This window comes from Triticum urartu, chromosome 5A (assembly GCF_056163025.1).
Source record: "Triticum urartu cultivar PI428250 chromosome 5A, HENAU_Tu73, whole genome shotgun sequence".
Classification (NCBI taxonomy): domain Eukaryota; kingdom Viridiplantae; phylum Streptophyta; class Magnoliopsida; order Poales; family Poaceae; genus Triticum; species Triticum urartu.
In genome coordinates, this window is record NC_141877.1 from 587,416,150 (window position 1) to 587,443,417 (window position 27,268).

Here is a 27,268-nt window from a genome sequence, read left to right on the forward strand (position 1 = left end):
TTGGAGGAAGAGCGCGACGTAGCCAAAGCCCGTTCCGCATTTTACCAGCAACAGGCTCGCAGATACCAAAGCAGAAAAGTACGTGCCAAAACTTATAACGTTGACGAACTAGTTCTACGGCTGCCGGATAAGAAAAAGAACAAGCTCGAGCCCAAATGGGAAGGTCCCTTCATTATCGACCAAGTTCTGACCGGTGGAGCCTACCGACTGCGGGATGCATCGACCAGTCGACTCGAGCCGAACCCATGGAACGCAGCCAGGCTCCGAAGATTCTACGCCTAGCTCCGGACTTTATGTTAGTCCCCTCCCTTCGTCCATTTTCTGCATATGCATCATCCGTCTTGTTTCCCTTTCTTCCTTTTTTTTTCCCTAGGACTTCAAGGGTCACCTTGTGCCTCACTCATACATCACAGATGCGCTAGCCGCACTCTTCATACCCGGGGGCTTCTCTCACAAAAGCTTAAATTATTTACCTGGGCCCCACGCCCAACACATGTGTTATACTTCCGCATGTACCTTTTTTCACCATTATATGCATTGATATGACTTAAGTTTTGGCCAAGCCGGGTTGCCTAGCTCTTGTATTTATGCCCTACGTTCCCGTTAATTCGGCTAGGGCATAAGGGGAGCACCTCTGCGATTGTTACCGCCGGGTCAGCCGGACGTGTACCTCAGACTGGGTGAAGCTGAAAGCTAGCGTTCTTAAGAGAATATTCGGTCGGTGAACAAAAGATGACTTTTATTTATTATCCATATCTGCCCCCAGACGTTTTCACTTCGCTTCTTGTCGCAGTCCGGACATGCACTTTAGGGCATGCCTACCCAGGGAAAGGAACCCTTAACGGAACTATTCTCTCTAGAAGACGTTTCTTACTATCCATGTAATATAACATAACTAGTTGGGCACTTGTCTGATAAAGCACTAATGACCCCTACGCCTAGTCTCCACACATGCCCCGGTTCTTATATAACCGAGAGGGTATTCGGATACACTCCGGACTGTCGGGCCCCGAGGTTGAAGCGAAAAGGTCTGCCACGACAAACGATCTACAATCCGGCTAGAAGGCATCATATATGTCACTTTACAATTACATAGTCAATTTGACTGGTTGAATTCCTCTTCAATGCCATCCAATAGGCTGTCTAGTCTACAGTCCTATTAGGAATACATTGCAGCCAATTCTACTTGGTCGTACACTAAATTCACAGGGATCTCCTTGCCATCAGGCCCCACAGGTCCGACTTCAGCCATGTGGTTTGGGTCAGCCTTCGTGTACCATGTCTTCACCTTCGCCCAAGCTTCCCTGGCGCCCTGACGGCAGGTCGATATCTTCCATAATCGGAAGCGCCGCCGGGCTCCCTTCAGCTTTTCTGCAAGCTCTCCAAGGCCTTTGGGTATGGAGACGAACGGCCACAAGGCCTGGGCAACGCCTTGCATCACCTGCCGAACTCGTTCGTGCAACTGTGCGAGTTCGGGAAGAAGATCACCCGTCGAACTAGGCATCTCCTCGGCAGGACGACCTGTTAACATACCTACAGACATAACTCTGTCAGCCAGCTTCCTCGCCGAACTCTTTTTCAAAGTTCGTTCAAGCACTTACTAAATATGTCGCGTCGAAGCCGTCGATTCTCCTCAACAGAGTCCGACAGTTGGGCACGAACATCTTTTAGTTCCACGCCCAGCTTGGTGTTGGCATCTTGGAGATCATTCTTCTCCTGCCTCACCCTTGTAAGCACGCTCTCACCAGCCTTCAGCTGGCGTATGAGCTGTTGCTTATCCGGATTCACTCCAACGTCATCTGCAATTTTATCGTCAGATCTGCATATAAAGCCGCATTCTAATATGATACTTATCATTTGACAGATATGTTACCAGAGGGGGTCTCTTTGGGCTCCCCTGCTGCGGCCAGTGCGGCCTGAAGTTGGGCTTTGCACTCTTCATGCTCCTGGGATAGTTGGGTATTCTTTTCTGTAAGAACCTACATAACAAATGATCCTTAAATCAGTTATCCTAACTGTTTCAAGTCTCAGGGGCTACTGATATATATAATCATCAAATTTTCTCACCCGTATCTTTTACACACTACTCAGTGGCTCTGGCTAGACCATTTTGAGCGGCGCGGAGGTGCGCGTCTCCCGAGTTGAAAGCATCCAATGCCTCTGGGGAGAAACAAGCATCACGAAGAACAGTCCGGCGACGCCTGTGGTTCATGGCACTTTCCACCTCAGAATGGGTGGCGGACAGTCTATCCGTATCCTTTGTCGGAGGAGCACCCGACGCACGCCTTGTACTCGTTCCCACCTCTGAGTCCGGCCTTGGAGCCTGGCTTGTGGAGGCGCGATTGGTAGCCTCTCCGGGTATAGTCCGGCGAGTGCTCTTTTTCCTGAAAAGAAGGCATGGGCGTTAGTATGCCTTTGTAAATAATGTCTTGTAATAAAGACGGCGCGCCATACCGCTGCGTCGGTGCCTCAATCCGGACTGCGGATCTTTTCAGCCTGCCTGGCCTAGCGGCCCCTTGTTGGCTAGTTGCCACGGGCTCGTCCTTCTACCCTGAGGACCTCCCCTGCAAAACACGGCTGTTATACGACAATAAAAAAAGGAGCACAAGGACGGATCCCTTTTTAAGTACTGGGACTTCGGTCTCAGTCACCTGTGAGGCTGGAACTAGCCCAGGGTAATCGGCCGTAATGGCTACCAAGGTATTGTCATTACTCCCTTGGTAAAATACCCCGTCAATCAACTCCACAGATATGTCCGGATCCTCCTGAGAGGCCGGGTCAAGGGACCGTCCAGGGTCCTCAAGCTGTGGAGGAGGGCTGTTTATCTCCTTTACTGCTTGGCGCAGCTCCTGCGATGAAATCACTAGAATGAATACTTAAACTACGGGAATATGAAATAGATGGGCGAGAAAAAGTCTCCGCTTACCCAGCTCAGAGGATTGTACATGGAGAATCCGCCCTGCGGGTTGACACGATGGAATTCCTCCTCTTCTCCCTTGTAAAAAGTGGACAAGATCTTTATTAGATCAGCAGCCGATCCCGTCCCTTTGCGGCCGTGGCGGGTGGCGTCATCCTCCCCGTTGAAATCCCACATGGGGTGGCCTCTATACTGGAGTGGCTGCACCCCCCGCATAATGCATATAGCCATGACCTCGATCATGGTCAATCCGGATCGAGCTAAAGAACTTATCCGGCTCATCAGATAAAGAATGTCCCTGTCGTCTTCCTCCAGGGAGCTCCGAGGGCGCCAGCTCCGACGCTTCTTCAAAGGGGCGTTGTCGAACTCAGGAAGGCCAATCCGAATAGGGTCCGGAAGGGGGGCATCTTCTATATAAAACCATTCTGAAGGCCAGTCTTCGGACGTCTTCTTTGGAGTCTCGGACAGGTATCCGGTCCCGGTAATACGCCACAATTCGGCTCCGCCAACTTGATATATTGATCCCTTCTTAGAACGGGGCACAAGGCAGAACAGCTTCTTCCACAGAGCGAAATGAGCCTCACAGCCCAAAAATAACTCGCAAAGGGCTACGAATCCCGCGATATGCAGCAGGGAGGCAGGCGTGAGGTTGTGTAGCTGGAGGCCATAGAACTCCAGAAGCCCCCGGAGAAACGGATGAATTGGAAATCCGAGCCCTCTTACCAGATAAGGGACAAGGCATACCCGCTCTCCCTTAGAGGGATTGGTACGGCTCTCCGCTTGCTCTCCGCCATTATAGGTGGCAAGCCCGGCTCGAACCGGGACCAGGTACGCTGGGGGAAGAAATCCCTTGGACTGAAGCATCACCAATTTGCTGTGCGGGATGGAACATCTCTCCCAATCTCCAGGCTTGGAACTGGGGGTGCGAGAGGAGGAGCTGTGTCGACCGGCCATGGTGGAATGGATCTCTGTCGGGTGCGCTCCGATGAAGACTCGGCAAGGGAGGATGATGTGATTTGGATCTGAATCCTCGTCTTTTTAAATAGGCGGCTCATTTACATAGCTAGGGGGTAAATGTGAAAACACCCTGGCTCTTCACATTCGCTCGACACGTGGAAAGTGGCCATTATTAGGGGGTCTCCGGATAGCTGGACTATCTCCATTGGCCGGACTGTTAGACTATGAAGATACAAGATTGAAGACTTCGTCTCGTGTCCGGATGGGACTCTACTTGGCGTGGAAGGCAAGCTAGGCAATACGTATATGGATATCTTCTCCTTTGTAACCGACCTTGTGTAACCCTAACCCTCTTCGGTGTCTATATAAACCAAAGGGTTTTAGTCCGTAGGACAACATACAATCATACCATAGGCTAGCTTCTAGGGTTTAGCCTCTCTGATCTCGTGGTAGATCTACTCTTGTAACACCCATATCATCAATATTAATCAAGCAGGACGTAGGGTTTTAACTCCATCAAGAGGGCCCGAACCTGGGTAAAACTTCGTGTCCCTTGCCTCCTGTTACCATCCGGCCTAGACGCACAGTTCGGGACCCCCTACCCGAGATCCGCCGGTTTTGACACCGACACTTATATTATTTTGAGAGTATTAAATAGCATGGTAATTTGCTTAAAATCCTAATATGCTAGGTATTCAAGAATAATAAATTCTCTTATGAGTGTGTTGAATACTATGAGAAGTTTGATACTTGATAATTGTTTTGAGATATGGAGATGGTGATATTAGAGTCATGCTAGTTGAGTAGTTGTGAATTTGAGAAATACTTGTGTTGAAGTTTGTGATTCCCGTAGCATGCACGTATGGTGAACCGTTATGTAACGAAGTCGGAGCATGAGGTGTTTATTGATTGTCTTCCTTATGAGTGGCGGTCGGGGACGAGCGATGGTCTTTTCCTACCAATCTATCCCCCTAGGAGCATGCGCGTAGTACTTTGTTTCGATGACTAATAGATTTTTGCAATAAGTATGTGAGTTCTTTATGACTAATGTTGAGTCCATGGATTATACGCACTCTCACCCTTCCACCCTTGCTAGCCTCTCTAGTACCGCGCACCTTTCGCTGGTACCATAAACCCACCATATACCTTCCTCAAAACAGCCACCTATTATGGCATTTCCATAGCCATTCCGAGATATATTGCCATGCAACTTTCCACCGTTCCGGTTATTATGACACACTCCATCATTGTCATATTGCTTTGCATGATCATGTAGTTGACATTGTATTTGTGGCAAAGCCACTGTTCATATTTTTTTCATACTTGTCACTCTTGATTCATTGCATCCCGGTACACCGCCGGAGGCATTCACATAGAGTCATACTTTCTTCTAGTATCGAGTTGTAATCATTGAGTTATAAATAAATAGAAGTGTGATGGTCATCATTCAATAGAGCATTGTCCCAAAAAAAAGAAAGGCTAAATAAAAATAAAAATAAAAATAAAAGGGACAATGCTACTATCCTTTTACCACACTTGTGCTTCAAAGTAGCACCATGATCTTCGTGATAGAGAGTCTCCTATGTTGTCACTTTCATATACTAGTGGGAATATTACATTATAGAACTTGGCTTGTATATTCCAATGGTGGGCTTCCTCAAATTTCCCTAGGTCTTCATGAGCAAGCAAGTTGGATGCACACCCACTTAGTTTCTTTTCGAGCTTTCATACATTTATAGCTCTAGTGCATCCGTTGCATGGCAATCCCTATTCACTCACATTGATATCTATTGATGGGCATCTCCATAGCCCGTTGATACGCCTAGTCGATGTGAGACTATCTTCTCCCCTTTTGTCTTCTCCACAACCACCATTCTATTCCACCTATAGTGCTATATCCATGGCTCACGCTCATGTATTGCGTGAAGATTGAAAAAGTTTGAGAACATCAAAAGTATGAAACAATTGCTTGGCTTGTAATCGGGGTTGTGCATGATTTAAATATTTTGTGTGGTGAAGATGGAGCATAGCCAGACTATATGATTTTGTAGGGATAGCTCTCTTTGGCCATGTTATTTTGAGAAAACATAATTGCTTAGTTGGTATGCTTGAAGTATTATTATTTTCTATGTCAATATGAACTTTTGTCTTGAATCTTATGGATCTGAATATTCATGTCACAAGTAAGAAGAATTGCATTGAAATTATGCCAACTAGCATTCCACATCAAAAATTATCTTTTTTATCATTTACCTACTCAAGGACGAGCAGGAATTAAGCTTGGGGATGCTTGATACGTCTCCAACATATCTATAATTTTTGATTCCTCCATGCTATATTATCTACTGTTTTGGGCAATATTGGGCTTTATTATCCATTTTTATATTATTTTTGGGACTAACCTATTAACCGGAGGCCCAGCCCAGATTTGCTGTTTTATGCCTATTTCAGTGTTTTGAAGAAAAGGAATATCAGACGGAGTCGAAACGGAACGAAATCAACTGGAGAAGTTATTTTTGGAAGGAAACACACTTGATGGACTTGGACCCCACATCAAGGAAGAAACGAGGTGCTCACGAGGGTGGGGGGCGCCCCCCCTAGGGCGCGCCCCCCTATCTCGTGGGGCCCTTGTGGCTCCCCTGACGTACCTCCTGCACCCATATATACCTACGTGACCTAAAACTTCCAGAACGCAAGATAGATCGGGAGTTCCACCGCCAGAAGCCTCCGTAGCCATCGAAAACCAATCTAGACCCGTTCCGGCACCCCGCCGGAGGGGGCAATCCTTCTCCGGTGGCCATCTTCATCATCCCGGTGCTCTCCATGACGAGGAGGGAGTAGTTCTCCCTCGGGGCTGAGGGTATGTACCAGTAGCTATGTGTTAATCTTGATGTATCGCGAGCTTTGCTATTATATTTGGATCCTATGATGTTTCTTCCCCCCTCTACTCTCTTGTAATGAATTGAGTTTTCCCCTTGAAGTAATCTTATCGGATTGAGTCTCTAAAGACTTGAGAACACTTGATGTATGTCTTGCCGTGAATATCTGTGGTGACAATGGGATATCACGTGCCACTTGATGTATGTTTTGGTGACCAACTTGCGGGTTTCGTGACATTGGGAACCTATGCATAGGGTTTGGCACACGTTTTTGTCGTGATTCTCCGGTAGAACTTTGGGGCACTCTTTGAGGTCCTCTATGTTGGTTGAATAGATGAATCTGAGATTGTGTGATGCATATCGTATAATCATGCCCACGGATACTTGAGGTGACATTGGAGTATCTAGGTGACATTAGGGTTTTGGTTGATTTGTATCTTAAGGTGTTATTCTAGTACGAACTCTAGGGATGTTTGTGACACTTATAGGAATAGCCCAACGGATTGATTGGAAAGAATAACTTTGAGGTGGTTTCGTACCCTACCATAATCTCTTCGTTCGTTCTCCGCTATTAGTGACTTTGGAGTGACTCTTTGTTGCATGTTGAGGGATAGTTTTATGATCGAATTATGTTAGTATTGTTGAGGGAACTTACACTAGTGAAAGTATGAACCCTAGGCCTTATTTCCTATCATTGCAATACCGTTTACGCTCACTTTTATCACTTGTTACCTTGCTGTTTTTATAATTTCAGATTACAAATACCTTTATCTACTATCCATATACCACTTGTATCACCATCTCTTCGCCGAACTAGTGCACCTATACAATTTACCATTGTATTGGGTGTGTTGGGGACACAAGAGACTCTTTGTTATTTGGTTGCAGGGTTGCTTGAGAGAGACCATCTTCATCCTATGCCTCCTACGGATTGATAAACCTTAGGTCATCCACTTGAAGGAAGTTTTCCACTGTCCTACAAACCTCTGCACTTGGAGGCCCAACAATGTCTACAAGAAGAAGGTTGTGTAATAGACATCAACGTCAAAGGTCTTGAGCCACAAGCCGAAGTGAGGGGTAATGCGGAGGAAGGCCTCACACACGACAATGAATGTCGAGATGTGGAGAAAGGAGTCCGGGGCTAGATCGTGGAAATCTAGCCCATAATAAAACATCAACCCCCTAACGAAGGGATCCAGAGTGAGGCCTAGTCCTCGGAGGAAGTGGGAGATGAACACGACGTCTTCGTTGGGTTCAGGAGTAGGGACGACCTGCCCTCGGGCAGGCAGCCGATGCGAAACCTCGATGATCAGGTATCTGGCCTCCCTCAACTTCTTGATGTCTTCTTCCGTAACGGAGGAGGGCATCCACCGGCCTTGAAGGCTAGATCCGGACATGATTGAAGATCCGGAGCACCTGACCTGGGCTTTGGGTGTTAGAACTAGAGGCGGGGGAAGGATTCGATTGAGCACGGGAGGGAAAAAAGTAAAAGCCTTGCCCCTTTATAAAGAGGGTGAATATCAAGCGTCCTCTCCGTAGCCGTTTGGGACTTGCCTATGATCTAGGAGTCCTAGACATGGTTGGGTTACCCACGCCCGTATTGATAAGAATCCCGTAATAAGGGGACACGATCTTTGCTTTGACAAGACGTGTCGAAAAAACTGCCTCGCGTTATGTGCGGGGCTAGTTAAAGGAAATGGTTCGAATAATCACTGGGCCATGGCATAATGTCGTGTTGCCAAAACAAGTCAGCAAATTAGATTTGTGAAAATATTATTCTCTCTACGGTGGTATGTGGAACTTACTTTGCAGGGTCGGACACTATCCTTATATTCAAATTCTTCCGTGGTATATTCGGAGGAGGAACCCGCCTTGCAATGCCGAAGACAAACTGTGCGCCGGACTCATCGTCATTGACGCCTGGTTCAGGGGCTACTGTGGGAGTCCTGGATTAGGGGGTCTCCGGACAGCCGGACTATCTCCATTGGCCGGACTGTTGGACTATGAAGATACAAGATTGAAGACTTCGTCTCGTGTCCGGACGGGACTCTACTTGGCGTGGAAGGCAAGCTAGGCAATACGGATATGGATATCTCCTCCTTTGTAACCGACCTTGTGTAACCCTAACCCTCTCTGGTGTCTATATAAATCGGAGGGTTTTAGTCTGTAGGACAACATCAACTACAACACACAATCATACCATAGGCTAGCTTCTAGGGTTTAGCCTCTCTGATCTCGTGGTAGATCTACTCTTGTACTACCCATATCATCAATATTAATCAAGCAGGACGTAGGGTTTTACCTCTATCAATAGGGCCCGAACCTGGGTAAAACATTGTGTCCCTTGCCTCCTGTTACCATCAGCCTTAGACGCACAGTTCGGGACCCCCTACCCGAGATCTGCCAGTTTTGACACCGACAACACCAAAAAGTCAAAGAGAGGGGATGCCCCGAAAGGCATCCCCTCTTTCGTCCACTTCCATCGGTAATTTACTTGGAGCTATATTTTTATTCACCAACATGATATGTGCTTTGCTTGGAGCGTCTTGTATTATTTGTGTCTTTGTGTCTTAGTGTGCCACAATCATCCTTGCTGTACACACCTTTTGAGAGAGCCATACATGAATTAAAATTTGAAAGAATACTCTATGTGCTTCACTTATATCTTTCGAGCTAAGTAGTTTTGCTCTATGTGCTTCACTTATATCTTTTAGAGCACGGTGGTGGATTTGTTTTAAAGAAACTATTGATCTCTCATGCTTCACTTAAATTATTTTGAGAGTCTTAATAGCATGGTAATTTGCTTAATAATAATATGCTTGGTATTCAAGATTTGTGAAACTTTCTTTTGAGTGTGTTGAATACTAAGAAAAGATTGAAGTATGATAATTGTTTTGAGATATGGAGGTGATAATATTAAAGTCATGCCAGTTGAGTAGTTATGAATTTAAAGAATACTTGTGTTAAAGTTTGTGATTCCCGTAGCATGCACGTATGGTGAACCGTTATGTGATGAAGTCAGAGCATGATTTCGTCTCGTGTCCGGATGGGACTCTACTTGGCGTGGAAGGCAAGCTAGGCAATACGTATATGGATATCTTCTCCTTTGTAACCGACCTTGTGTAACCCTAACCCTCTCCGGTGTCTATATAAACCGAAGGGTTTTAGTCCGTAGGACAACATACAATCATACCATAGGCTAGCTTCTAGGGTTTAGCCTCTCTGATCTCGTGGTAGATCTACTCTTGTAACACCCATATCATCAATACTAATCAAGCAGGACATAGGGTTTTACCTCCATCAAGAGGGCCCGAACCTGGGTAAAACTTCGTGTCCCTTGCCTCCTGTTACCATCCGGCCTAGACGCACAGTTCGGGACCCCCTACCCGAGATCCGCCGGTTTTGACACCGACACTTATATTATTTTGAGAGTATTAAATAGCATGGTAATTTGCTTAAAATCCTAATATGCTAGGTATTCAAGAATAATAAAATTCTCTTATGAGTGTGTTGAATACTATGAGAAGTTTGATACTTGATAATTGTTTTGATATATGGAGATGGTGATATTAGAATCATGCTAGTTGAGTAGCTGTGAATTTGAGAAATACTTGTGTTGAAGTTTGTGATTCCCGTAGCATGCACGTATGGTGAACCGTTATGTAACGAAGTCGGAGCATGAGGTGTTTATTGATTGTCTTCCTTATGAGTGGCGGTCGGGGACGAGCGATGGTCTTTTCCTACCAATCTATCCCCCTAGGAGCATGCGCGTAATACTTTGCTTTGATAACTTCTAGATTTTTGCAATAAGTATATGAGTTCTTTATGACTAATGTTGAGTCCATGGATCATACGCACTCTCACCCTTCCACCTTTGCTAGCCTCTCTAATACCGCGCACCTTTCGCCGGTATCATACAGCTACCATATACCTTCCTCAAAACAGCCACCATACCTACCTATTATGGCATTTTTCCATAGCCATTCCGAGATATATTGCCATGCAACTTTCCACCATCTAGTTCATCATGACACATTCATCATTGTCATATTGCTTAGCATGATCATGTAGTTGACATAGTATTTGTGGCAAAGCCACCGTTCATAATTTTTTCATACTTGTCACTCTTGATTCATTGCATATCCCGATACACCGCCGGAGGCATCCATATAGAGTCATACTTTGTTTTAGGATCGAGTTGTAAATAAATAAAAGTGTGATGATCATCATTTAATAGAGCATTGTCCCCAAAAAAGGAGAAAGGCCAAAGAAAAAAAAGAAGGCCCCCAAAAAGGAGAAAATAAATAAAAAGGGGCAATGCTACTATCCTTTTACCACACTTGTGCTTCAAAGTAGCACCATGATCTTCATAGTAGAGAGTCTCTCATGATTATCACTTTCATATACTAGTGGGAATTTTACATTATAGAACTTGGCTTGTATATTCCAATGATGGGCTTCCTCAAATTGCCCTAGGTCTTCATGAGCAAACAAGTTGGATGCACACCCACTTAATTTCTTTTTGAGCTTTCATATACTTATAGCTCTAGTGCATCCGTTGCATGGCAATCCCTACTCACTCACATTGATATCTATTGATGGGCATCTCCATAGCCCGTTGATACCCCTAGTTGATGTGAGACTATCTTCCCCTCCTTTTTGTCTTCTCCACAACCACCATTCTATTCCACCTATAGTGTTATATCCATGGCTCACGCTCATGTATTGCGTGAAGATTGAAAAGGTTTTGAAAAAGTTAGAGTATGAAACAATTGCTTGGCTTGTTATCGGGGTTGTGCATGATTTAAATATTTTGTATGGTGAAGATAGAGCATAGCCAGACTATATGATTTTGTAGGGATAACTTTCTTTGGCCATGTTATTTTGAGAAGACATAATTGCTTTGTTAGTATGCTTGAAGTATTATTATTTTTATGTCAATATAAACTTTTGTCTTGAATCTTTCGAATCTGAACATTCATATCACAATTAAGAAGTTTTGCATTGAAATTATGCCAAGTAGCACTCCGCATCAAAAATTCTCTTTTTATCATTTACCTACTCGAGGACGAGCAGGAATTAAGCTTGGGGATGCCTGATACGTCTCCAACGTATCTATAATTTTTGATTGCTCTGTGCTATATTATCTACTGTTTTGGACTATATTGGGCTTTATTTTCCACTTTTATATTATTTTTGGGACTAACCTATTAACCAGAGGCCCAGCCCAGAATTGCTGTTTTTTTTGCCTATTTCAGTGTTTCGAAGAAACGGAATATCAAACGGAGTCCAAACGGAATAAAACCTTCGGGAACGTGATTTTCTCACCGAACATGATCCAGGAGACTTGGACCCTACTCCAAGGAGTCAAAGAGGTGGTCACGAGGGTGGGGGGCGCCCCCCTAGGGCGCGCCCCCACTACTAGGAAAAGGCCTACTAATGGCGCACCTGTTTTGGCTACTAATGGCGCACTACAGGTGCGCCATTAGTACCACGCCACTAGAATATTTTAGTAATGGCGCACCACAGGTGCGCCATTAGTATCTGGTATACTAATGGCGCACCACAGGTGCGCCATTAGTATCCCACAGGTGCGCCGTCAGTATCTGGTATACTAATGGCGCACCTCATGGAAGTGCGCCATTAGTAACAATTTTTTAATTCTTTTCGTTTTTTCTTAATCTCAGGTCACTATTTCACATATGAGATATCCAACACACACATATATATATATATACAACAATCATCCATATAACAATCATATCCAACACACAAGTTTCATCATATATACATACATAGCCAACACATAGTTCCATCGTTACATATTACAAAAGTTTCACATTGTTCATCCAACACTGTTATCCATCAATTCACAAAAGTTTCACATTGATACAAAATAAAAACACAAATGGAAAACAAGCACTCCATCCATGCAAGCTTCCGTGGATTAAATCAAATCTGCAAAATGATAAACAAGAAGTTAGCAGAAGAAGAAGAAGAGAAGAAGAAGAAGAAGAAGACTAGAAGAATACTAGAAGAAGAATAAGAAGAATAATAAGAAGAATAAGAAGAAGACTATAAGCTTATTATGTAAACTTGATCATTTTGTGCTAACATAAGTAATTTTGGAGCTAACCTATAGGAAACTAGGCATATAAGCTCTCTAAGTTAGCATATTAGAGCCAACTTAGGTAAAATGAAGCTAACCTATGTCATTTTGGAAAAGAAGAAGAATAAGAAGAATAAGAAGAAGACTATAAGCTTATTATGTAAACTTGATCATTTTGTGCTAACATAAGTAATTTTGGAGCTAACCTATAGGAAACTAAGCATATAAGCTCTCTAAGTTAGCATATTAGAGCCAACTTAGGTAAAATGAAGCTAACCTATGTCATTTTGGAAAAGAAGAAGAATAAGAAGAAGACTATAAACTTATTATGCAAACTTGATCATTTTGTGCTAACATAAGTTATTTTGGAGCTAACCTATAGGAAACTAAGCATATAAGCTCTAAGTTAGCATATTAGAGCCAACTTAGGTAAGATGAAGCAAACATATGTCATTTTGGAAAAGAAGAAGAATAAGAAGAAGACTATAAGCTTATTATGTAAACTTGATCATTTTGTGCTAACATAAGTAATTTTGGAGCTAACCTATAGGAAACTAAGCATATTAGAGATAACATAGGTAACTAAGTATATATATATATCATTTTGGAGATCTAACATACCTGACATAGTTCAGTTCTCATTGTTCTTCTCCTTCTCCTTCCTCAGCCTGATGCGCCAAGAGCGGCGAGGCGGTGGAGGCAGCTGTTGAAGGAAATATGCCCTAGAGGCAATAATAAAGTTATTATTTATTTCCTTATATCATGATAAATGTTTATTATTCATGCTAGAATTGTATTAAGCGGAAACATAATACATGTGTGAATACATAGACAAACAGAGTGTCACTAGTATGCCTCTACTTGACTAGCTCGTTGATCAAAGATGGTTAAGTTTCCTAGCCATTGACATGGGTTGTCATTTGATTAATGAGATCACATCATTAGTTGAATGATCTGATTGACATGACCCATTCCATTAGCTTAGCACCCGATCGTTTAGTATGTTGCTATTGCTTTCTTCATGACTTATACATGTTCCTATGACTATGAGATTATGCAACTCCCGTTTGCCGGAGGAACACTTTGTGTGCTACCAAACGTCACAACGTAACTGGGTGATTATAAAGGAGCTCTACAGGTGTCTCCAAAGGTAGATGTTGGGTTGGCGTATTTCGAGAATAGGATTTGTCACTCCGATTGTCGGAGAGGTATCTCTGGGCCCTCTCGGTAATGCACATCACATAAGCCTTGCAAGCATTACAACTAATGAGTTAGTTGTGAGATGATGTATTACAGAACGAGTAAAGAGACTTGCCGGTAACGAGATTGAACTAGGTATTGGATACCGACGATCGAATCTCGGGCAAGTAACATACCGATGACAAAGGGAACAACGTATGTTGTTATGCGGTCTGACCGATAAAGATCTTCGTAGAATATGTAGGAGCCAATATGGGCATCCAGGTCCCGCTATTGGTTATTGACCGGAGATTTGTCTCAGTCATGTCTACATTGTTCTCGAACCGTAGGGTCCGCACGCTTAACGTTACGATGACAGTTATTATGAGTTTATGCATTTTTGATGTACCGAAGTTAGTTCGGAGTCCCGGATGTGATCACGGACATGACGAGGAGTCTCGAAATGGTCGAGACATAAATATTGATATATTGGATGACTATATTCAGACACCGGAAGGGTTCCGGAGAAGTATCGGATAAAACCGGAGCACCGGGGGGTTACCGGAACCCCCCGGGGGGTTAATGGGCCTCATGGGCCTAATGTGGAGAAGAGGAAGGGGCTGCCAGGGCAGGCCGCGCGCCCCCTCTCCCCCTAGTCCGAATTGGACAAGGAGGGAGGGGCGGCGCCCCCCCCCCCCTTTCCTATTCTCCCTCCACCTCTCCTAGTTGGACAAGGAAACGGGAGGGGAGTCCTACTCCCGGTAGGAGTAGGACTCCTCCTGCGCGCCACCATAGGGCCGTCCGCAGCCCCTCCCCTTGGATCCTTTATATACGGGGGCAGGGGGCACCCCTAGACACACAAGTTGATCTACGTGATCGTTCCTTAGCCGTGTGCGGTGCCCCCTGCCACCATATTCCACCTCGATCATATCATTGTAGTGCTTAGACGAAGCCCTGCGTCAGTAGAACATCATCATCATCACCACGACGTTGTGCTGACGGAACTCATCCACGAAGCTTTGCTGGATCGGAGCCCAGGGAGCGTCATCGAGCTGTACGTGTGCCAAGAACTCGGAGGTGCCGGAGTAACGGTGCTTGGATCGGTCGGATCGGGAAGACGTACGACTACTTCATCTACGTTGCGTCAACGCTTCCATTGCGGTCTACGAGGGTACGTAGACAATACTCTCCCCTCTCGTTGTTATGCATCACCATGATCTTGCGTGTGCGTAGGAATTTTTTTGAAATTACTACGAAACCCAACAGTGGTATCAGAGCCTAGGTTTTATGGTTTGATGTTATTTGCACGAGTAGAACACAAGTGAGTTGTGGGCGATATAAGTCATACTGCCTACCAGCATGTCATACTTTGGTTCGGCGGTATTGTTGGATGAAGCGGCCCGGACCGACATTACGCGTACGCTTACGCGAGACCGGTTCCCCCGACGTGCTTTGCACAAAGGTGGCTTGCGGGTGACTATTTCTCCAACTTTAGTTGAACAAAGTGTGGCTACGCCCGGTCCTTGCGAAGGTTAAAACGGCATCAACTTGGCAAACTATCGTTGTGGTTTTGATACGTAGGTGAGATTGGTTCTTGCTTAAGCCCGTAGCAGCCACGTAAAACTTGCAACAACAAAGTAGAGGACGTCTAACTTGTTTTTGCAGGGCATGTTGTGATATGATATGGTCAAGACATGATGCTAAATTTTATTGTATGAGATGATCATGTTTTGTAATCGAGTTATCGGCAACTGGCAGGAGCCATATGGTTGTCGCTTTAGTGTATGCAATGCAATCGCGCTGTAATGCTTTACTTTATCACTAAGCGGTAGCGATAGTCGTGGAAGCATAAGATTGGCGAGACGAAAACGATGCTACGATGGAGATCAAGGTGTCACGGCGGTGACGATGGTGATCACGACGGTGCTTCGAAGATGGAGATCACAAGCACAAGATGATGATGGCCATATCATATCACTTATATTGATTGCATGTGATGTTTATCTTTTATGCATCTTATCTTGCTTTGATTGACGGTAGCATTATAAGATGATCTCTCACTAATTATCAAGAAGTGTTCTCCCTGAGTATGCACCATTGTGAAAGTTCTTCGTGCTGAGACACCACGTGATGATCGGGTGTGATAGGCTCTACGTTCAAATACAACGGGTGCAAAACAGTTGCACACGCGGAATACTCAGGTTATACTTGACGAGCCAAGCATATGCAGATATGGCCTCGGAACACGGAGACCGAAAGGTCGAGCGTGAATCATATAGTAGATATGATCAACATAGTGATGTTCACCAATGAAACTACTCCATCTCACGTGATGATCGGACATGGTTTAGTTGATTTGGATCACGTAATCACTTAGAGGATTAGAGGGATGTCTATCTAAGTGGGAGTTCTTAAGTAATATGATTAATTGAACTTTAATTTATCATGAACTTAGTCCTGGTAGTATTAGCATATCTATGTTGTAGATCAATAGCTCGCGTTGTTGCTTTCATATGTTTATTTTGATATGTTCCTAGAGAAAATTGTGTTGAAACATGTTAGTAGAAATGATGCGGATTGGATCCGTGATCTGAGGTTTATCCTCATTGCTGCACAGAAGAATTATGTCCTTGATGCACCGCTAGGTGACAGACCTATTGCAGGAGCAGATGCAGACGTTATGACGTTTGGCTAGCTCAATATGATGACTACTTGATAGTTTAGTGCACCATGCTTAACGGCTTAGAATCGGGACTTCAAAGACGTTCTGAACATCATGGACCATATGAGATGTTCCAGGAGTTGAAGTTAATATTTCAAGCAAATACCTGAATTGAGAGATATGAAGTCTCCAACAAGTTCTATAGCTAAAAGATGGAGGAGAATCGCTCAACTAGTGAGCATGTGCTCAGATTGTCTGGGTACTACAATCGCTTGAATCAAGTGGGAGTTAATCTTCCAGATAAGATAGTGATTGACAGAATTCTCTAGTCACCATCACCAAGTTAGTAGAACTTCGTGATGAACTATGATATGCAAGGGATAACGGAAACAATTCCTAAGCTCTTCGTAATGCGGAAATTGACGAAGGAAGAAATCGAGGAAAACATCAAGTGTTGATGGTAGACAAGACCACTAGTTTCAAGAAAAGGGCAGAGGGAAGAAGGGGAACTTCAAGAAGAACTGCAAGCAAGTTGCTGCTCAAGTGAAGAAGCCCAAGTCTGATCCTAAGCCTGAGACTAAGTGCTTCTACTGCAAAGGGACTGGTCACTGGAAGCGGAATTACCCCAAGTGATTGGCGGATAAGAAGGATGGCAAAGTGAACATAAGTATATTTGATATACATGTTATTGATGTGTACTTTACTAGTGTTTATAGCAACCCCTCAGTATTTGATACTAGTTCAGTTGCTAAGATTAGTAACTCGAAACGGGAGTTGCAGAATGAACAGAGACTTGTTAAGGGTGAAGTGACGATGTATGTTGGAAGTGGTTCCAAGATTGATATGATCATCATCGCACACTCCCTATACTTTCGGGATTAGTGTTGAACCTGAATAAGTGTTATTTGGTGTTTGCGTTGAGCATGAATATGATTTGATCATGTTTATTGTAATACGGTTATTCAAGTAAGAGAATAAATTGTTGTTCTGTTTACATGAATAAAACCTTATATGGTTACACACCCAATGAAAATAGTTCGTTGGACCTCGATCATAGTAATACACATAATCATAATATTGAAACCAAAAGATGCAAAGTTAATAATGATAGTGCAACTTATTTGTGGCACTGCTGTTTAGGTCATATTGGTGTAAAGCGCATGAAGAAACTCCATGCTGATGGGCTTTTGGAATCACTTGATTATGAATGAGTTGACGCTTGCGAACCATGCCTCATGGGCAAGATGACTAAGACTCTGTTCTTCGGAACAATGGAGCGAGCAACAGATTTGCTGGAAATCATACATACTGATGTATGTGGTCCGATGAATATTGAGGCTCACGACAAGTATCATTATTTTCTGATCTTCACAGATGATTTGAGCAGATATGAGTATATCTACTTGATGAAACATAAGTCTGAAACATTTGAAAAGTTCAAAGAATTTCAGAGTGAAGTGAAAAATCATCGTGACAAGAAAATAAAGTTTCTACGATCTGATCGTAGAGAAGAGTATTTGAGTTACGAGTTTGGCCTTTAGTTAAAAACAATGTGAAATAGTTTCACTACTCATGCCGCTTGGAACACCACAATGTAATGGTGTGTCCGAACGTCATAACCGTACTTTATTGGATATAGTGCAATCTATGATGTATCTTACCGATCTACCACTATCGTTTTGGGGTTATACATTAGAGACAGCTGCATTCACGTTAAATAGGGCACCATCTAAATCCATTGAGACGACACCGCATGAACTATGGTTTAGCAAGAAACCTAAGCTGTCGTTTCTTAAAGTTTGAGGTTGCAATGCTTATGTGAAAAAGTTTCAACCTGATAAGCTCAAACCCAAATCGGAGAAATATGTCTTCATAGGATACCCAAAGGAGATTGTTGGGTACACCTTCTATCACAAATCCGAAGGCAAGAATTTTGTTGCTAAATTCGGAAACTTTCTGGAGAAGGAGTTTCTCTCGAAAGAAGTGAGTGGGAGGAAAGTAGAACTTGATGAGGTAACTGTACCTCCTCCCTTATTGGAAAGTAGTACATCACAGAAACCGGTTTCTGTGACACCTACACCAATTAGTGAGGAGGCTAATGATGATGATCATGAAACTTCAGATCAAGTTACTACCGAATCTCGTAGGTAAACCAGAGTGAGATCCGCACCAGAGTGGTACGGTAATCCTGTTCTGGAAGTCATGTTACTAGACCATGACGAACTTGCGAACTATGAGGAAGCGATGATGAGCCCAGATTCCGCAAAATGGTTTGAGGCCATGAAATCTGAGATATGATTCATGTATGAGAACAAAGTATGGACTTTGATGGATTTGCCCGATGATCGGCAAGCCATAGAAAATAAATGGATCTTCAAGAGGAAGACGGACGCTGATAGTAGTGTTACTATCTACAAAGCTAGAATTGTCGCAAAAGGTTTTCGACAAGTTCAAGGTGTTGACTACGATGAGAGTTTCTCACTCGTATCTATGCTTAAGTCTGTTCGAATCATGTTAGCAATTGCCACATTTTATGAAATCTGGCAAATGGATAAATAAAACTGCATTCCTTAATGGATTTATTAAAGAAGAGTTGTATACGATGCAATTAGAAGGTTTTGTCGATCCTAAAGGTGTTAACAAAATATGCAAGCTCCAGCAATCCATCTATGGACTGGTACAAGCATCTCGGAGTTGGAATATACGCTTTGATGAGTTGATCAAAGAATATAGTTTTATACAGACTTGCGGTGAAGCCTGTATTTACAAGAAAGTGAGTGGGAGCACTACAGCATTTCTGATAAGTATATGTGAATGACATATTGTTGATCGGAAATAATGTAGAATTATTCTGTAAAGCATAAAGGAGTATTTGAAAGGAGTTTTTTTTCAAAGAAAGACTTCGGTGAAGCTGCTTACATATTGAGCTTCAAGATCTATAAAGATAGATCAAGACGCTTGATAAGTTTTTTCAATGAGTACATACCTTGACAAGATTTTGAAGTAGTTTAAAATAGAGCAGTCAAAGAAAGAGTTCTTGCCTGTATTACAAGGTGTGAAGTTGAGTAAGACTCAAAGCCCGACCACGACAGAAGATAGAAAGAGAATGAAAGTCATTCCCTATGCCTTGGCCATAGGTTCTATAAAGTATGTCATGCTGTATACCAGATCTATTGTATACCCTGCACTGATTTAGCAAGGGAGTACGATAGTGATCTTGGAGTAGATCACTAGACAGCGGTCAGAATTATCCTTAGTAAAATAAGGATATGTTTCTCGATTATGGACGTGACAAAAAAGTTCGTCGTAAAAAGTTACGTCGATGCAAGTTTTGACACAGATCTGGATGACTCTAAGTCTCGATCTAGATACATATTGAAAGTGGGAGCAATTAGCTAGAGTAGCTCCATGCAGAGCATTGTAGACATAGAATTCGCAAAATACTTACGGATCTGTATGTGACAGACCCGTTGACTAATATTATCTCACAAGCAAAACATGATCACACCTTAGTACTCTTTGGGTGTTAATCACATAAACAATGTGAACTAGATTATTGACTCTAGTAAACCCTTTGGGTGTTGGTCACATATCGATGTGGACTATGGGTGTTAATCACATGGTGATGTGAACTATTGCTGTTTAATCACATGGCGATGTGAACTAGACTATTGACTCTAGTGCAAGTGGGAGACTGAAGGAAATATGCCCTAGAGGCAATAATAAAGTTATTATTTATTTCCTTATATCATGATAAATGTTTATTATTCATGCTAGAATTGTATTAACCGGAAACATAATACATGTGTGAATACATAGACAAACAGAGTGTCACTAGTATGCCTCTACTTGACTAGCTCGTTAATCAAAGATGGTTAAGTTTCCTAGCCATTGACATGGGTTGTCATTTGATTAACGAGATCACATCATTAGTTGAATGATCTGATTGACATGACCCATTCCATTAGCTTAGCACCCGATCGTTTAGTATGTTGCTATTGCTTTCTTCATGACTTATACATGTTCCTATGACTATGAGATTATGCAACTCCCGTTTGCCGGAGGAACACTTTGTGTGCTACCAAACGTCACAACGTAACTGGGTGATTATAAAGGAGCTCTATAGGTGTCTCCAAAGGTAGATGTTGGGTTGGCGTATTTCGAGAATAGGATTTGTCACTCCGATTGTCGGAGAGGTATCTCTGGGCCCTCTCGGTAATGCACATCACATAAGCCTTGCAAGCATTACAACTAATGAGTTAGTTGTGAGATGATGTATTACGGAACGAGTAAAGAGACTTGCCGGTAACGAGATTGAACTAGGTATTGGATACCGACGATCGAATCTCGGGCAAGTAACATACCGATGACAAAGGGAACAATGTATGTTGTTATGCGGTCTGACCGATAAAGATCTTCGTAGAATATGTAGGAGCCAATATGGGCATCCAGGTCCCGCTATTGGTTATTGACCGGAGATTTGTCTCAGTCATGTCTACATTGTTCTCGAATCGTAGGGTCCGCACGCTTAACGTTACGATGACAGTTATTATGAGTTTATGCATTTTTGATGTACCGAAGTTAGTTCGGAGTCCCGGATGTGATCACGGACATGACGAGGAGTCTCAAAATGGTCGAGACATAAAGATTGATATATTGGATGACTATATTCAGACACCGGAAGGGTTCCGGAGAAGTATCGGATAAAACCGGAGCACCGGGGGGTTACCGGAACCCCCCGGGGGGTTAATGGGCCTCATGGGCCTAATGTGGAGAAGAGGAAGGGGCTGCCAGGGCAGGCCGCGCGCCCCCTCTCCCCCTAGTCCGAATTGGACAAGGAGGGAGGGGCGGCGCCCCCCTTTCCTATTCTCCCTCCACCTCTCCTAGTTGGACAAGGAAACGGGAGGGGAGTCCTACTCCCAGTAGGAGTAGGACTCCTCCTGCGCGCCACCATAGGGCCGGCCGCACCCCCTCCCCTTGGATCCTTTATATACGGGGGCAGGGGCACCCCTAGACACACAAGTTGATCTACGTGATCGTTCCTTAGCCGTGTGCGGTGCCCCCTGCCACCATATTCCACCTCGATCATATCGTTGTAGTGCTTAGACGAAGCCCTGCGTCGGTAGAACATCATCATCGTCATCATGCCGTTGTGCTGACGGAACTCATCCCCGAAGCTTTGCTGGATCGGAGCCCGGGGAGCGTCATCGAGTTGTACGTGTGCCAAGAACTCGGAGGTGCCGGAGTAACGATGCTTGGATCGGTCGGATCGGGAAGACATACGACTACTTCCTCTACGTTGTGTCAACGCTTCTGTTGCGGTCTACGAGGGTACGTAGACAATACTCTCCCCTCTCGTTGCTATGCATCACCATGATCTTGCGTGTGCGTAGAATTTTTTTTGAAATTACTACGAAACCGAACAGCTGTGGGATGTAGTCTTCTACCACAATTGGCGTGGTCATGTCGCCCAGCTGTGGGATCGCCGGCGCCACCACCGGTGCGTGGTCATTGTCAAGCACCACCACCATCGCGAGGCCACCTTCAGGCAGGATGGGCACGACCATCGCTAGGTCATCCTCAGTCACCACCATCTCTTGCCCATGGTCAGCCACCACCATCTCTTGCCCATGGTCAGCCACCACCATCTATTGCCATTGGTCAGCCACCACCAGCGCTAGGTCATCCTCAGCCTGATGCCCATCGTCATCCTGCAGCTCCTCATCCCCACTCTGCTCCTCTTCTCCCGCACTCCAGTCCGGATCATCCTTCTTGTTGTCTTTGCTACTGCCAGAATCGCTGCTGCTTTCGCTAAAGCCAGAATCGTTGTTGCTTTTGCTACAGCCATAATCGCTGCTGCTTTGGCTGTAGCCAGTGTCGCTGCTGCTGCTCCCATTGCCTATCCAAATGCAACAATGACCGTTAACAATCGATGTGAGACAAAGCCAAATGTAGAGGAATAAGAAGAGGCAGAACGCACTGGCATCTTCGTCGTCAGCGTAGCGCATGCGACACATAGTCGCGTTGAAAACCTTCACGATGAGCATTGTGGCGTTATCGTCATACCTGAAGAGAAGAAAGTACCCGGTCTGTAGGTCGTAGGCACTGTAGAACTTCTCCCATCCACGACACAGGTACATGTGGCCCTCCTTGATCACCAACTCCATGTCCCACAGCCTGCGAACCCCGCTGCCGGCCTGTCGGAGCTTCACATTATCTGGCGGATCTTCACCCAGCATGTTCATAAAAGTGTCAGGAAGCCTCTGCAATTTGGGACAAGGAGTGATGTAGCAAACAACAGAGTTATCATAATGAGATGGGTGAAGGGGAGATCTCTCGTTTTATATACCTGCCTCGTGGCTGATACTGAAGTCCCTAGTATGATACTGAAGAACTCGAAAGCATCCAACTCGTACTCCGGTGAGGCAGAGCGGTGGTGGCTGCTTCCCCCCATCTCTGATAAGCAGCAGAAGAGACCAATTAGTACCCTTACAACATTATCATACAACATTATAGCAGCATAAATTTTGAGCAGAAGATAATCGACTATACCAATGCACTTCCGAAGTTCCCGCTTCCCACCCATGATGTTGTTAAGCGAGGACTAGTGCCAAATGCATTTTCGGTACGAAAATACATCACAGGCTACTATGTTATTTAATATCATTCTTCTCGAAGACTAATGATTGTTACATCCTACTAAAATGATGTTCTGTCCTCAGAGATGTCTCGTTGCTTATGAGGAAGCAGCAAATAAACACTTGAAAAAAGCTCTCGTCCTCGAAGATGCATTCTTGGTTATATTACCGTTCTGAGTTATGTTGTTCTGTTATTTTATTTGAAGACATGAAGGGTTACTTATTTGAAGATGCTACTCCTAAGAAAGGTCAACTTTTCGATCATCAGCCTCTACAATTAAACAATGATGCATTCTTCCTTTTCCTTTCCATCTTCTTCTTCTCCACCTCTCTTCTTTTCTTGTTCTCCTTTTTCTTTCTTCTCCTTCCTCCTCCTCCTCTTCTCCTTCTTCCTTTCTTGTTATGTTTTTCAACTTTCTTCTTATTCTTCTTCCTTTTTTCCTTTTTCCTCTTCTTCTACTTCTTCTTCTTTTTTTTAACTTTCTTCTTCTTCTAATTATCTAAACCTAAATCTAGCACTAACCTAAACCAACCACTAACCTAAACCTATCAATAACCTAATTAAACCTAAACAGCAAAGAAAAACAGTAGAAAAAAAAATGCTCACTTTGGCTCCGAGGGCAGGGGGTGGGGGTGGACTGCCGCGGTTAGGGCAGCGGCGGCGGGCCTGGCTCCGGGGGGCGCGAGGCGGACGCAGGGGGCCCGCGGCGAGCCTGGCTCCGGGGGCGGCGCGGGCGCAGGGGCGGTGGCGAGCCTGGCTCCGGGGGCGGCGCGGGCGCAGGGGCCGATGGGCAGGTGGTGGGAGCGGCGGGGCACCAGGGGGGGCGCCGGGGCGGGGCGCCGTTCGGGCGACGGGGCGCCGGGGCGGTGGCGGGTGGTGGGGGCGACGGGGCGAGGGGCGGTGGGGCCAGGGGGCGGTGGCGGGTGGCGGCGGCGGCGGGTGGTTGGGGCGGTGGGGCGACGGGACGAGGGGAGGTGGGGCAAGGGAGCGGCGAGGGGAGGGGGGCGACGGGGCGAGGGAAGGTGGGGCTCGACATTACTAACAATTTTTTTTTCAAAACTACTAATGGCGCACGGTGGGTGTGGTGCGCCATTACTATGTTAACTAGTAATGGCGCACTGTACCACGGTGCGCCATTAGTAACAATTTTTTTTTCAAAACTACTAATGGCGCACCACACACGAGGTGCGCCATTAGTAATATTAGTAATATATTACTAATGGCGCACCAACACATGGTGCGCCATTAGTATATAGTAATGGCGCACCACATGTCTGGTGCGCCATTAGTGGCCATATCATCTATAGCCCTTTTCCTAGTAGTGCCCCCTGCCTCGTGGGCCCCTCGGAGCTCCACCGACGTACTTCTTCCTCCTATATATACCTACGTACCCCCAAACGATCAGAACATGAGCCAAAAACCTAATTTCACCACCGCAACTTTCTGTATCCACGAGATCCCATCTTGGGGCCTGTTCCGGAGCTCCGCCGGAGAGGGCCGTCATCATGGAGGGCTTCTACATCATCATAGCCTCTCCGATGAAGTGTGAGTAGTTTACCTCAGACCTTCGGGTCCATAGTTAGTAGCTAGATGGCTTCTTCTCTCTTTTTGGATCTCAATACAAAGTTCTCCCCCTCTTTTGTGGAGATCTATTCGATGTAATCTTCCTTTTGCGGTGTGTTTGTTGAGACCGATGAATTGTGGGTTTATGATCAAGTCTATCTATGAATAATATTTGAATCTTCTCTGAATTCTTTTATGTATGATTGGTTATCTTTGCAAGTCTCTTCGAATTATCCGTTTGGTTTGGCCAACTAGATTGGTAGTTCTTGCCATGGGAGAAGTGCTTAGCTTTGGGTTCGATCTTGCGGTGTCCTTTCCCAGTGACAGAAGGGGCAGCAAGGCACGTATTGTATCATTGCCATCGAGGATAACAAGACGGGGTTTATTTCATATTGCATGAATTTATCTCTCTATATCATGTCATCTTGCTTAAGGCGTTACTCTGTTTTTAACTTAATACTCTAGATGCATGCTGGATAGCGATCGATGAGTGGAGTAATAGTAGTAGATGCAGAATCATTTCGGTCTACTTGTCACGGACGTGATGCCTATATACATGATCATGCCTAGATATTCTCATAACTATGCTCAATTCTGTCAATTGCTCAACAGTAATTTGTTCACCTACCGTAGAATACTTATGCTCTTGAGAGAAGCCACTAGTGAAACCTATGCCCCCCGGGTCTATTCTCATCATATCAATCTCCATCACTTTAATCTTGCTTTGCTTTTTTACTTTGCTTATACTTTTTACTTTGCATCTTTATACCAAAAATACCAAAAATATTATATCTATCAGATCTCACTCTCATAAGTGACCGTGAAGGGATTGACAACCCCTAATCGCGTTGGTTGCGAGTAGCTATCGTTTTGTGCAGGTACGAGGGACTTGAGCGTGGCCTCCTACTGGATTGATACCTTGGTTCTCAAAACTGAGGGAAATACTTACGCTACTCTGCTGCATCATCCCTTCCTCTTCGGGGAAAACCAACGCAAGCTCAAGACGTAGCAGTGCCTTCGGAGCCAGTGGCATTAGCCTAATTGGTGCCTTCGGAGCATGATGACAATTGAAAGTGGTTCATGGGGGCGGTAGCAGGTAATAGTATTCTTCTTTGGGATCTATGACCTAGTCAAGCAAAAATCCCGCTATTTCCTCTTGAATTGCTCCTATGCGCTCCTCTGCTAGGAGCTGCTCCCGCACCTCTCTGAACTGTTAAGAAGGATATCAATATGCATGTGTATTAGTTATGTGACTAGATATCGATAATGGTGTAAAAAATGTGAATAGTGTTCTGACAAACGTACACAGTCCTGTCTTTGAGATCTGCTCCTTTCGGACGCCATCATGCGAATGTTCTCGCAAAAGTAGTATGCACACAGATTATTCCCCGGCGCCTGCTTCAGGGCCTTTACGAGAATGGAATTTGATCAGATAATAATTAATCAAGCATGATAATTAAAGAGATGGCAGCTAGCTAGCTAGTACTACTTAATTACTTACCTTGGGTCAATACCATTTCAGCTTTCGGTTCCATTGGCCTGGAGTGACGCTGATGAACTTTGCCCAAGCCCTGCCCGCCGACAAAGAAAATGAATAAAGGGGTTATTAAATAGTTCATATCAGAAAATGATGAACTAAATAGGCCGAGATATAGTTAATAATGATTGAAATTACCTGTTGACTATCCCAAACAAGATGGTGTAGTCACTTTCTTTTTTAAGTAGTGAGTCCAGTATTTTCAACTGTTCCTTCACCAACTTTAATGATTAACAAGATCCAGTGAAATCTGCATGCACACACGTTTGCATGTCTTAATTAAGCGGGCATATGTAAGCAAAAACATGTAGCTAGCTAGTAGGCAAAAACAGAATTTGTAGTACAAGATAGTGTGACTCACTCGAAGTTGTAAGGAAGTAGTATATCTTCATTGGTATTGAGGCGCTTGAAGAACTCTAGCATGCTTTCCTCTACACTTTTTTCATAATATGCATCTAATTTCCATGTGTATTCATTAATGGTATTTGGGTCAATGAACCCAATGCCATAGCATCCACCTTTTTTCATTTCATACATCTTCATCCTGCATAATACCACAGAAAAAAATATAGTGAGGATAATTACACGTAATGATTGATCAAAATGATCACTACAGCTAGCTTGTGACTTAAATTATAGAAAGAAATCACTTACAGACAATAGCAACTGACGATAGATTTGTCGAGTGCTTCTTGATTGTATAACTGAAATAGTTCTGAATACTCAACGGACACAGCTTTCTCATGGAACTAATGATCCTTCTTGACATACACTATGAGGGACTCTCGATTGGAAATCTTGGTAATGTCCATGTACCATTGATGCA

The 27,268-nt window shown here is 44.3% G+C and overlaps 1 protein-coding gene across 1 annotated transcript; it reads right to left on the reverse strand.

Annotated features, from left to right (window-relative positions):
- Positions 1-22,351: 22,351 nt before the first annotated feature.
- On the reverse strand, positions 22,352-24,378 carry LOC147973106 (uncharacterized). Its single transcript, XM_087524575.1, has 4 exons — positions 24,055-24,378; positions 23,053-23,191; positions 22,684-22,929; positions 22,352-22,602 (listed from the first exon to the last, which is right to left on the reverse strand). The coding sequence occupies exons 1-4, from the start codon at positions 24,376-24,378 to the stop codon at positions 22,352-22,354; spliced, it is 960 nt and encodes a 319-aa protein (XP_087380701.1).
- Positions 24,379-27,268: the final 2,890 nt, after the last annotated feature.

Coding starts and splice junctions, on each gene's coding strand:
- LOC147973106 (XM_087524575.1), bottom strand. CDS start 24,378: ATGTCGAGCCCCACCTTCCCTCGCCCCGTCGCCCCCCTCCCCTCGCCG. Junction 23,192..24,054: donor CGCGCCGCCCCCGGAGCCAG/GCTCGCCGCGGG, acceptor TAATGTTGTAAG/GGTACTAATTGGTCTCTTCT. Junction 22,930..23,052: donor CAGTATCAGCCACGAGGCAG/GTATATAAAACG, acceptor TGCTGGGTGAAG/ATCCGCCAGATAATGTGAAG.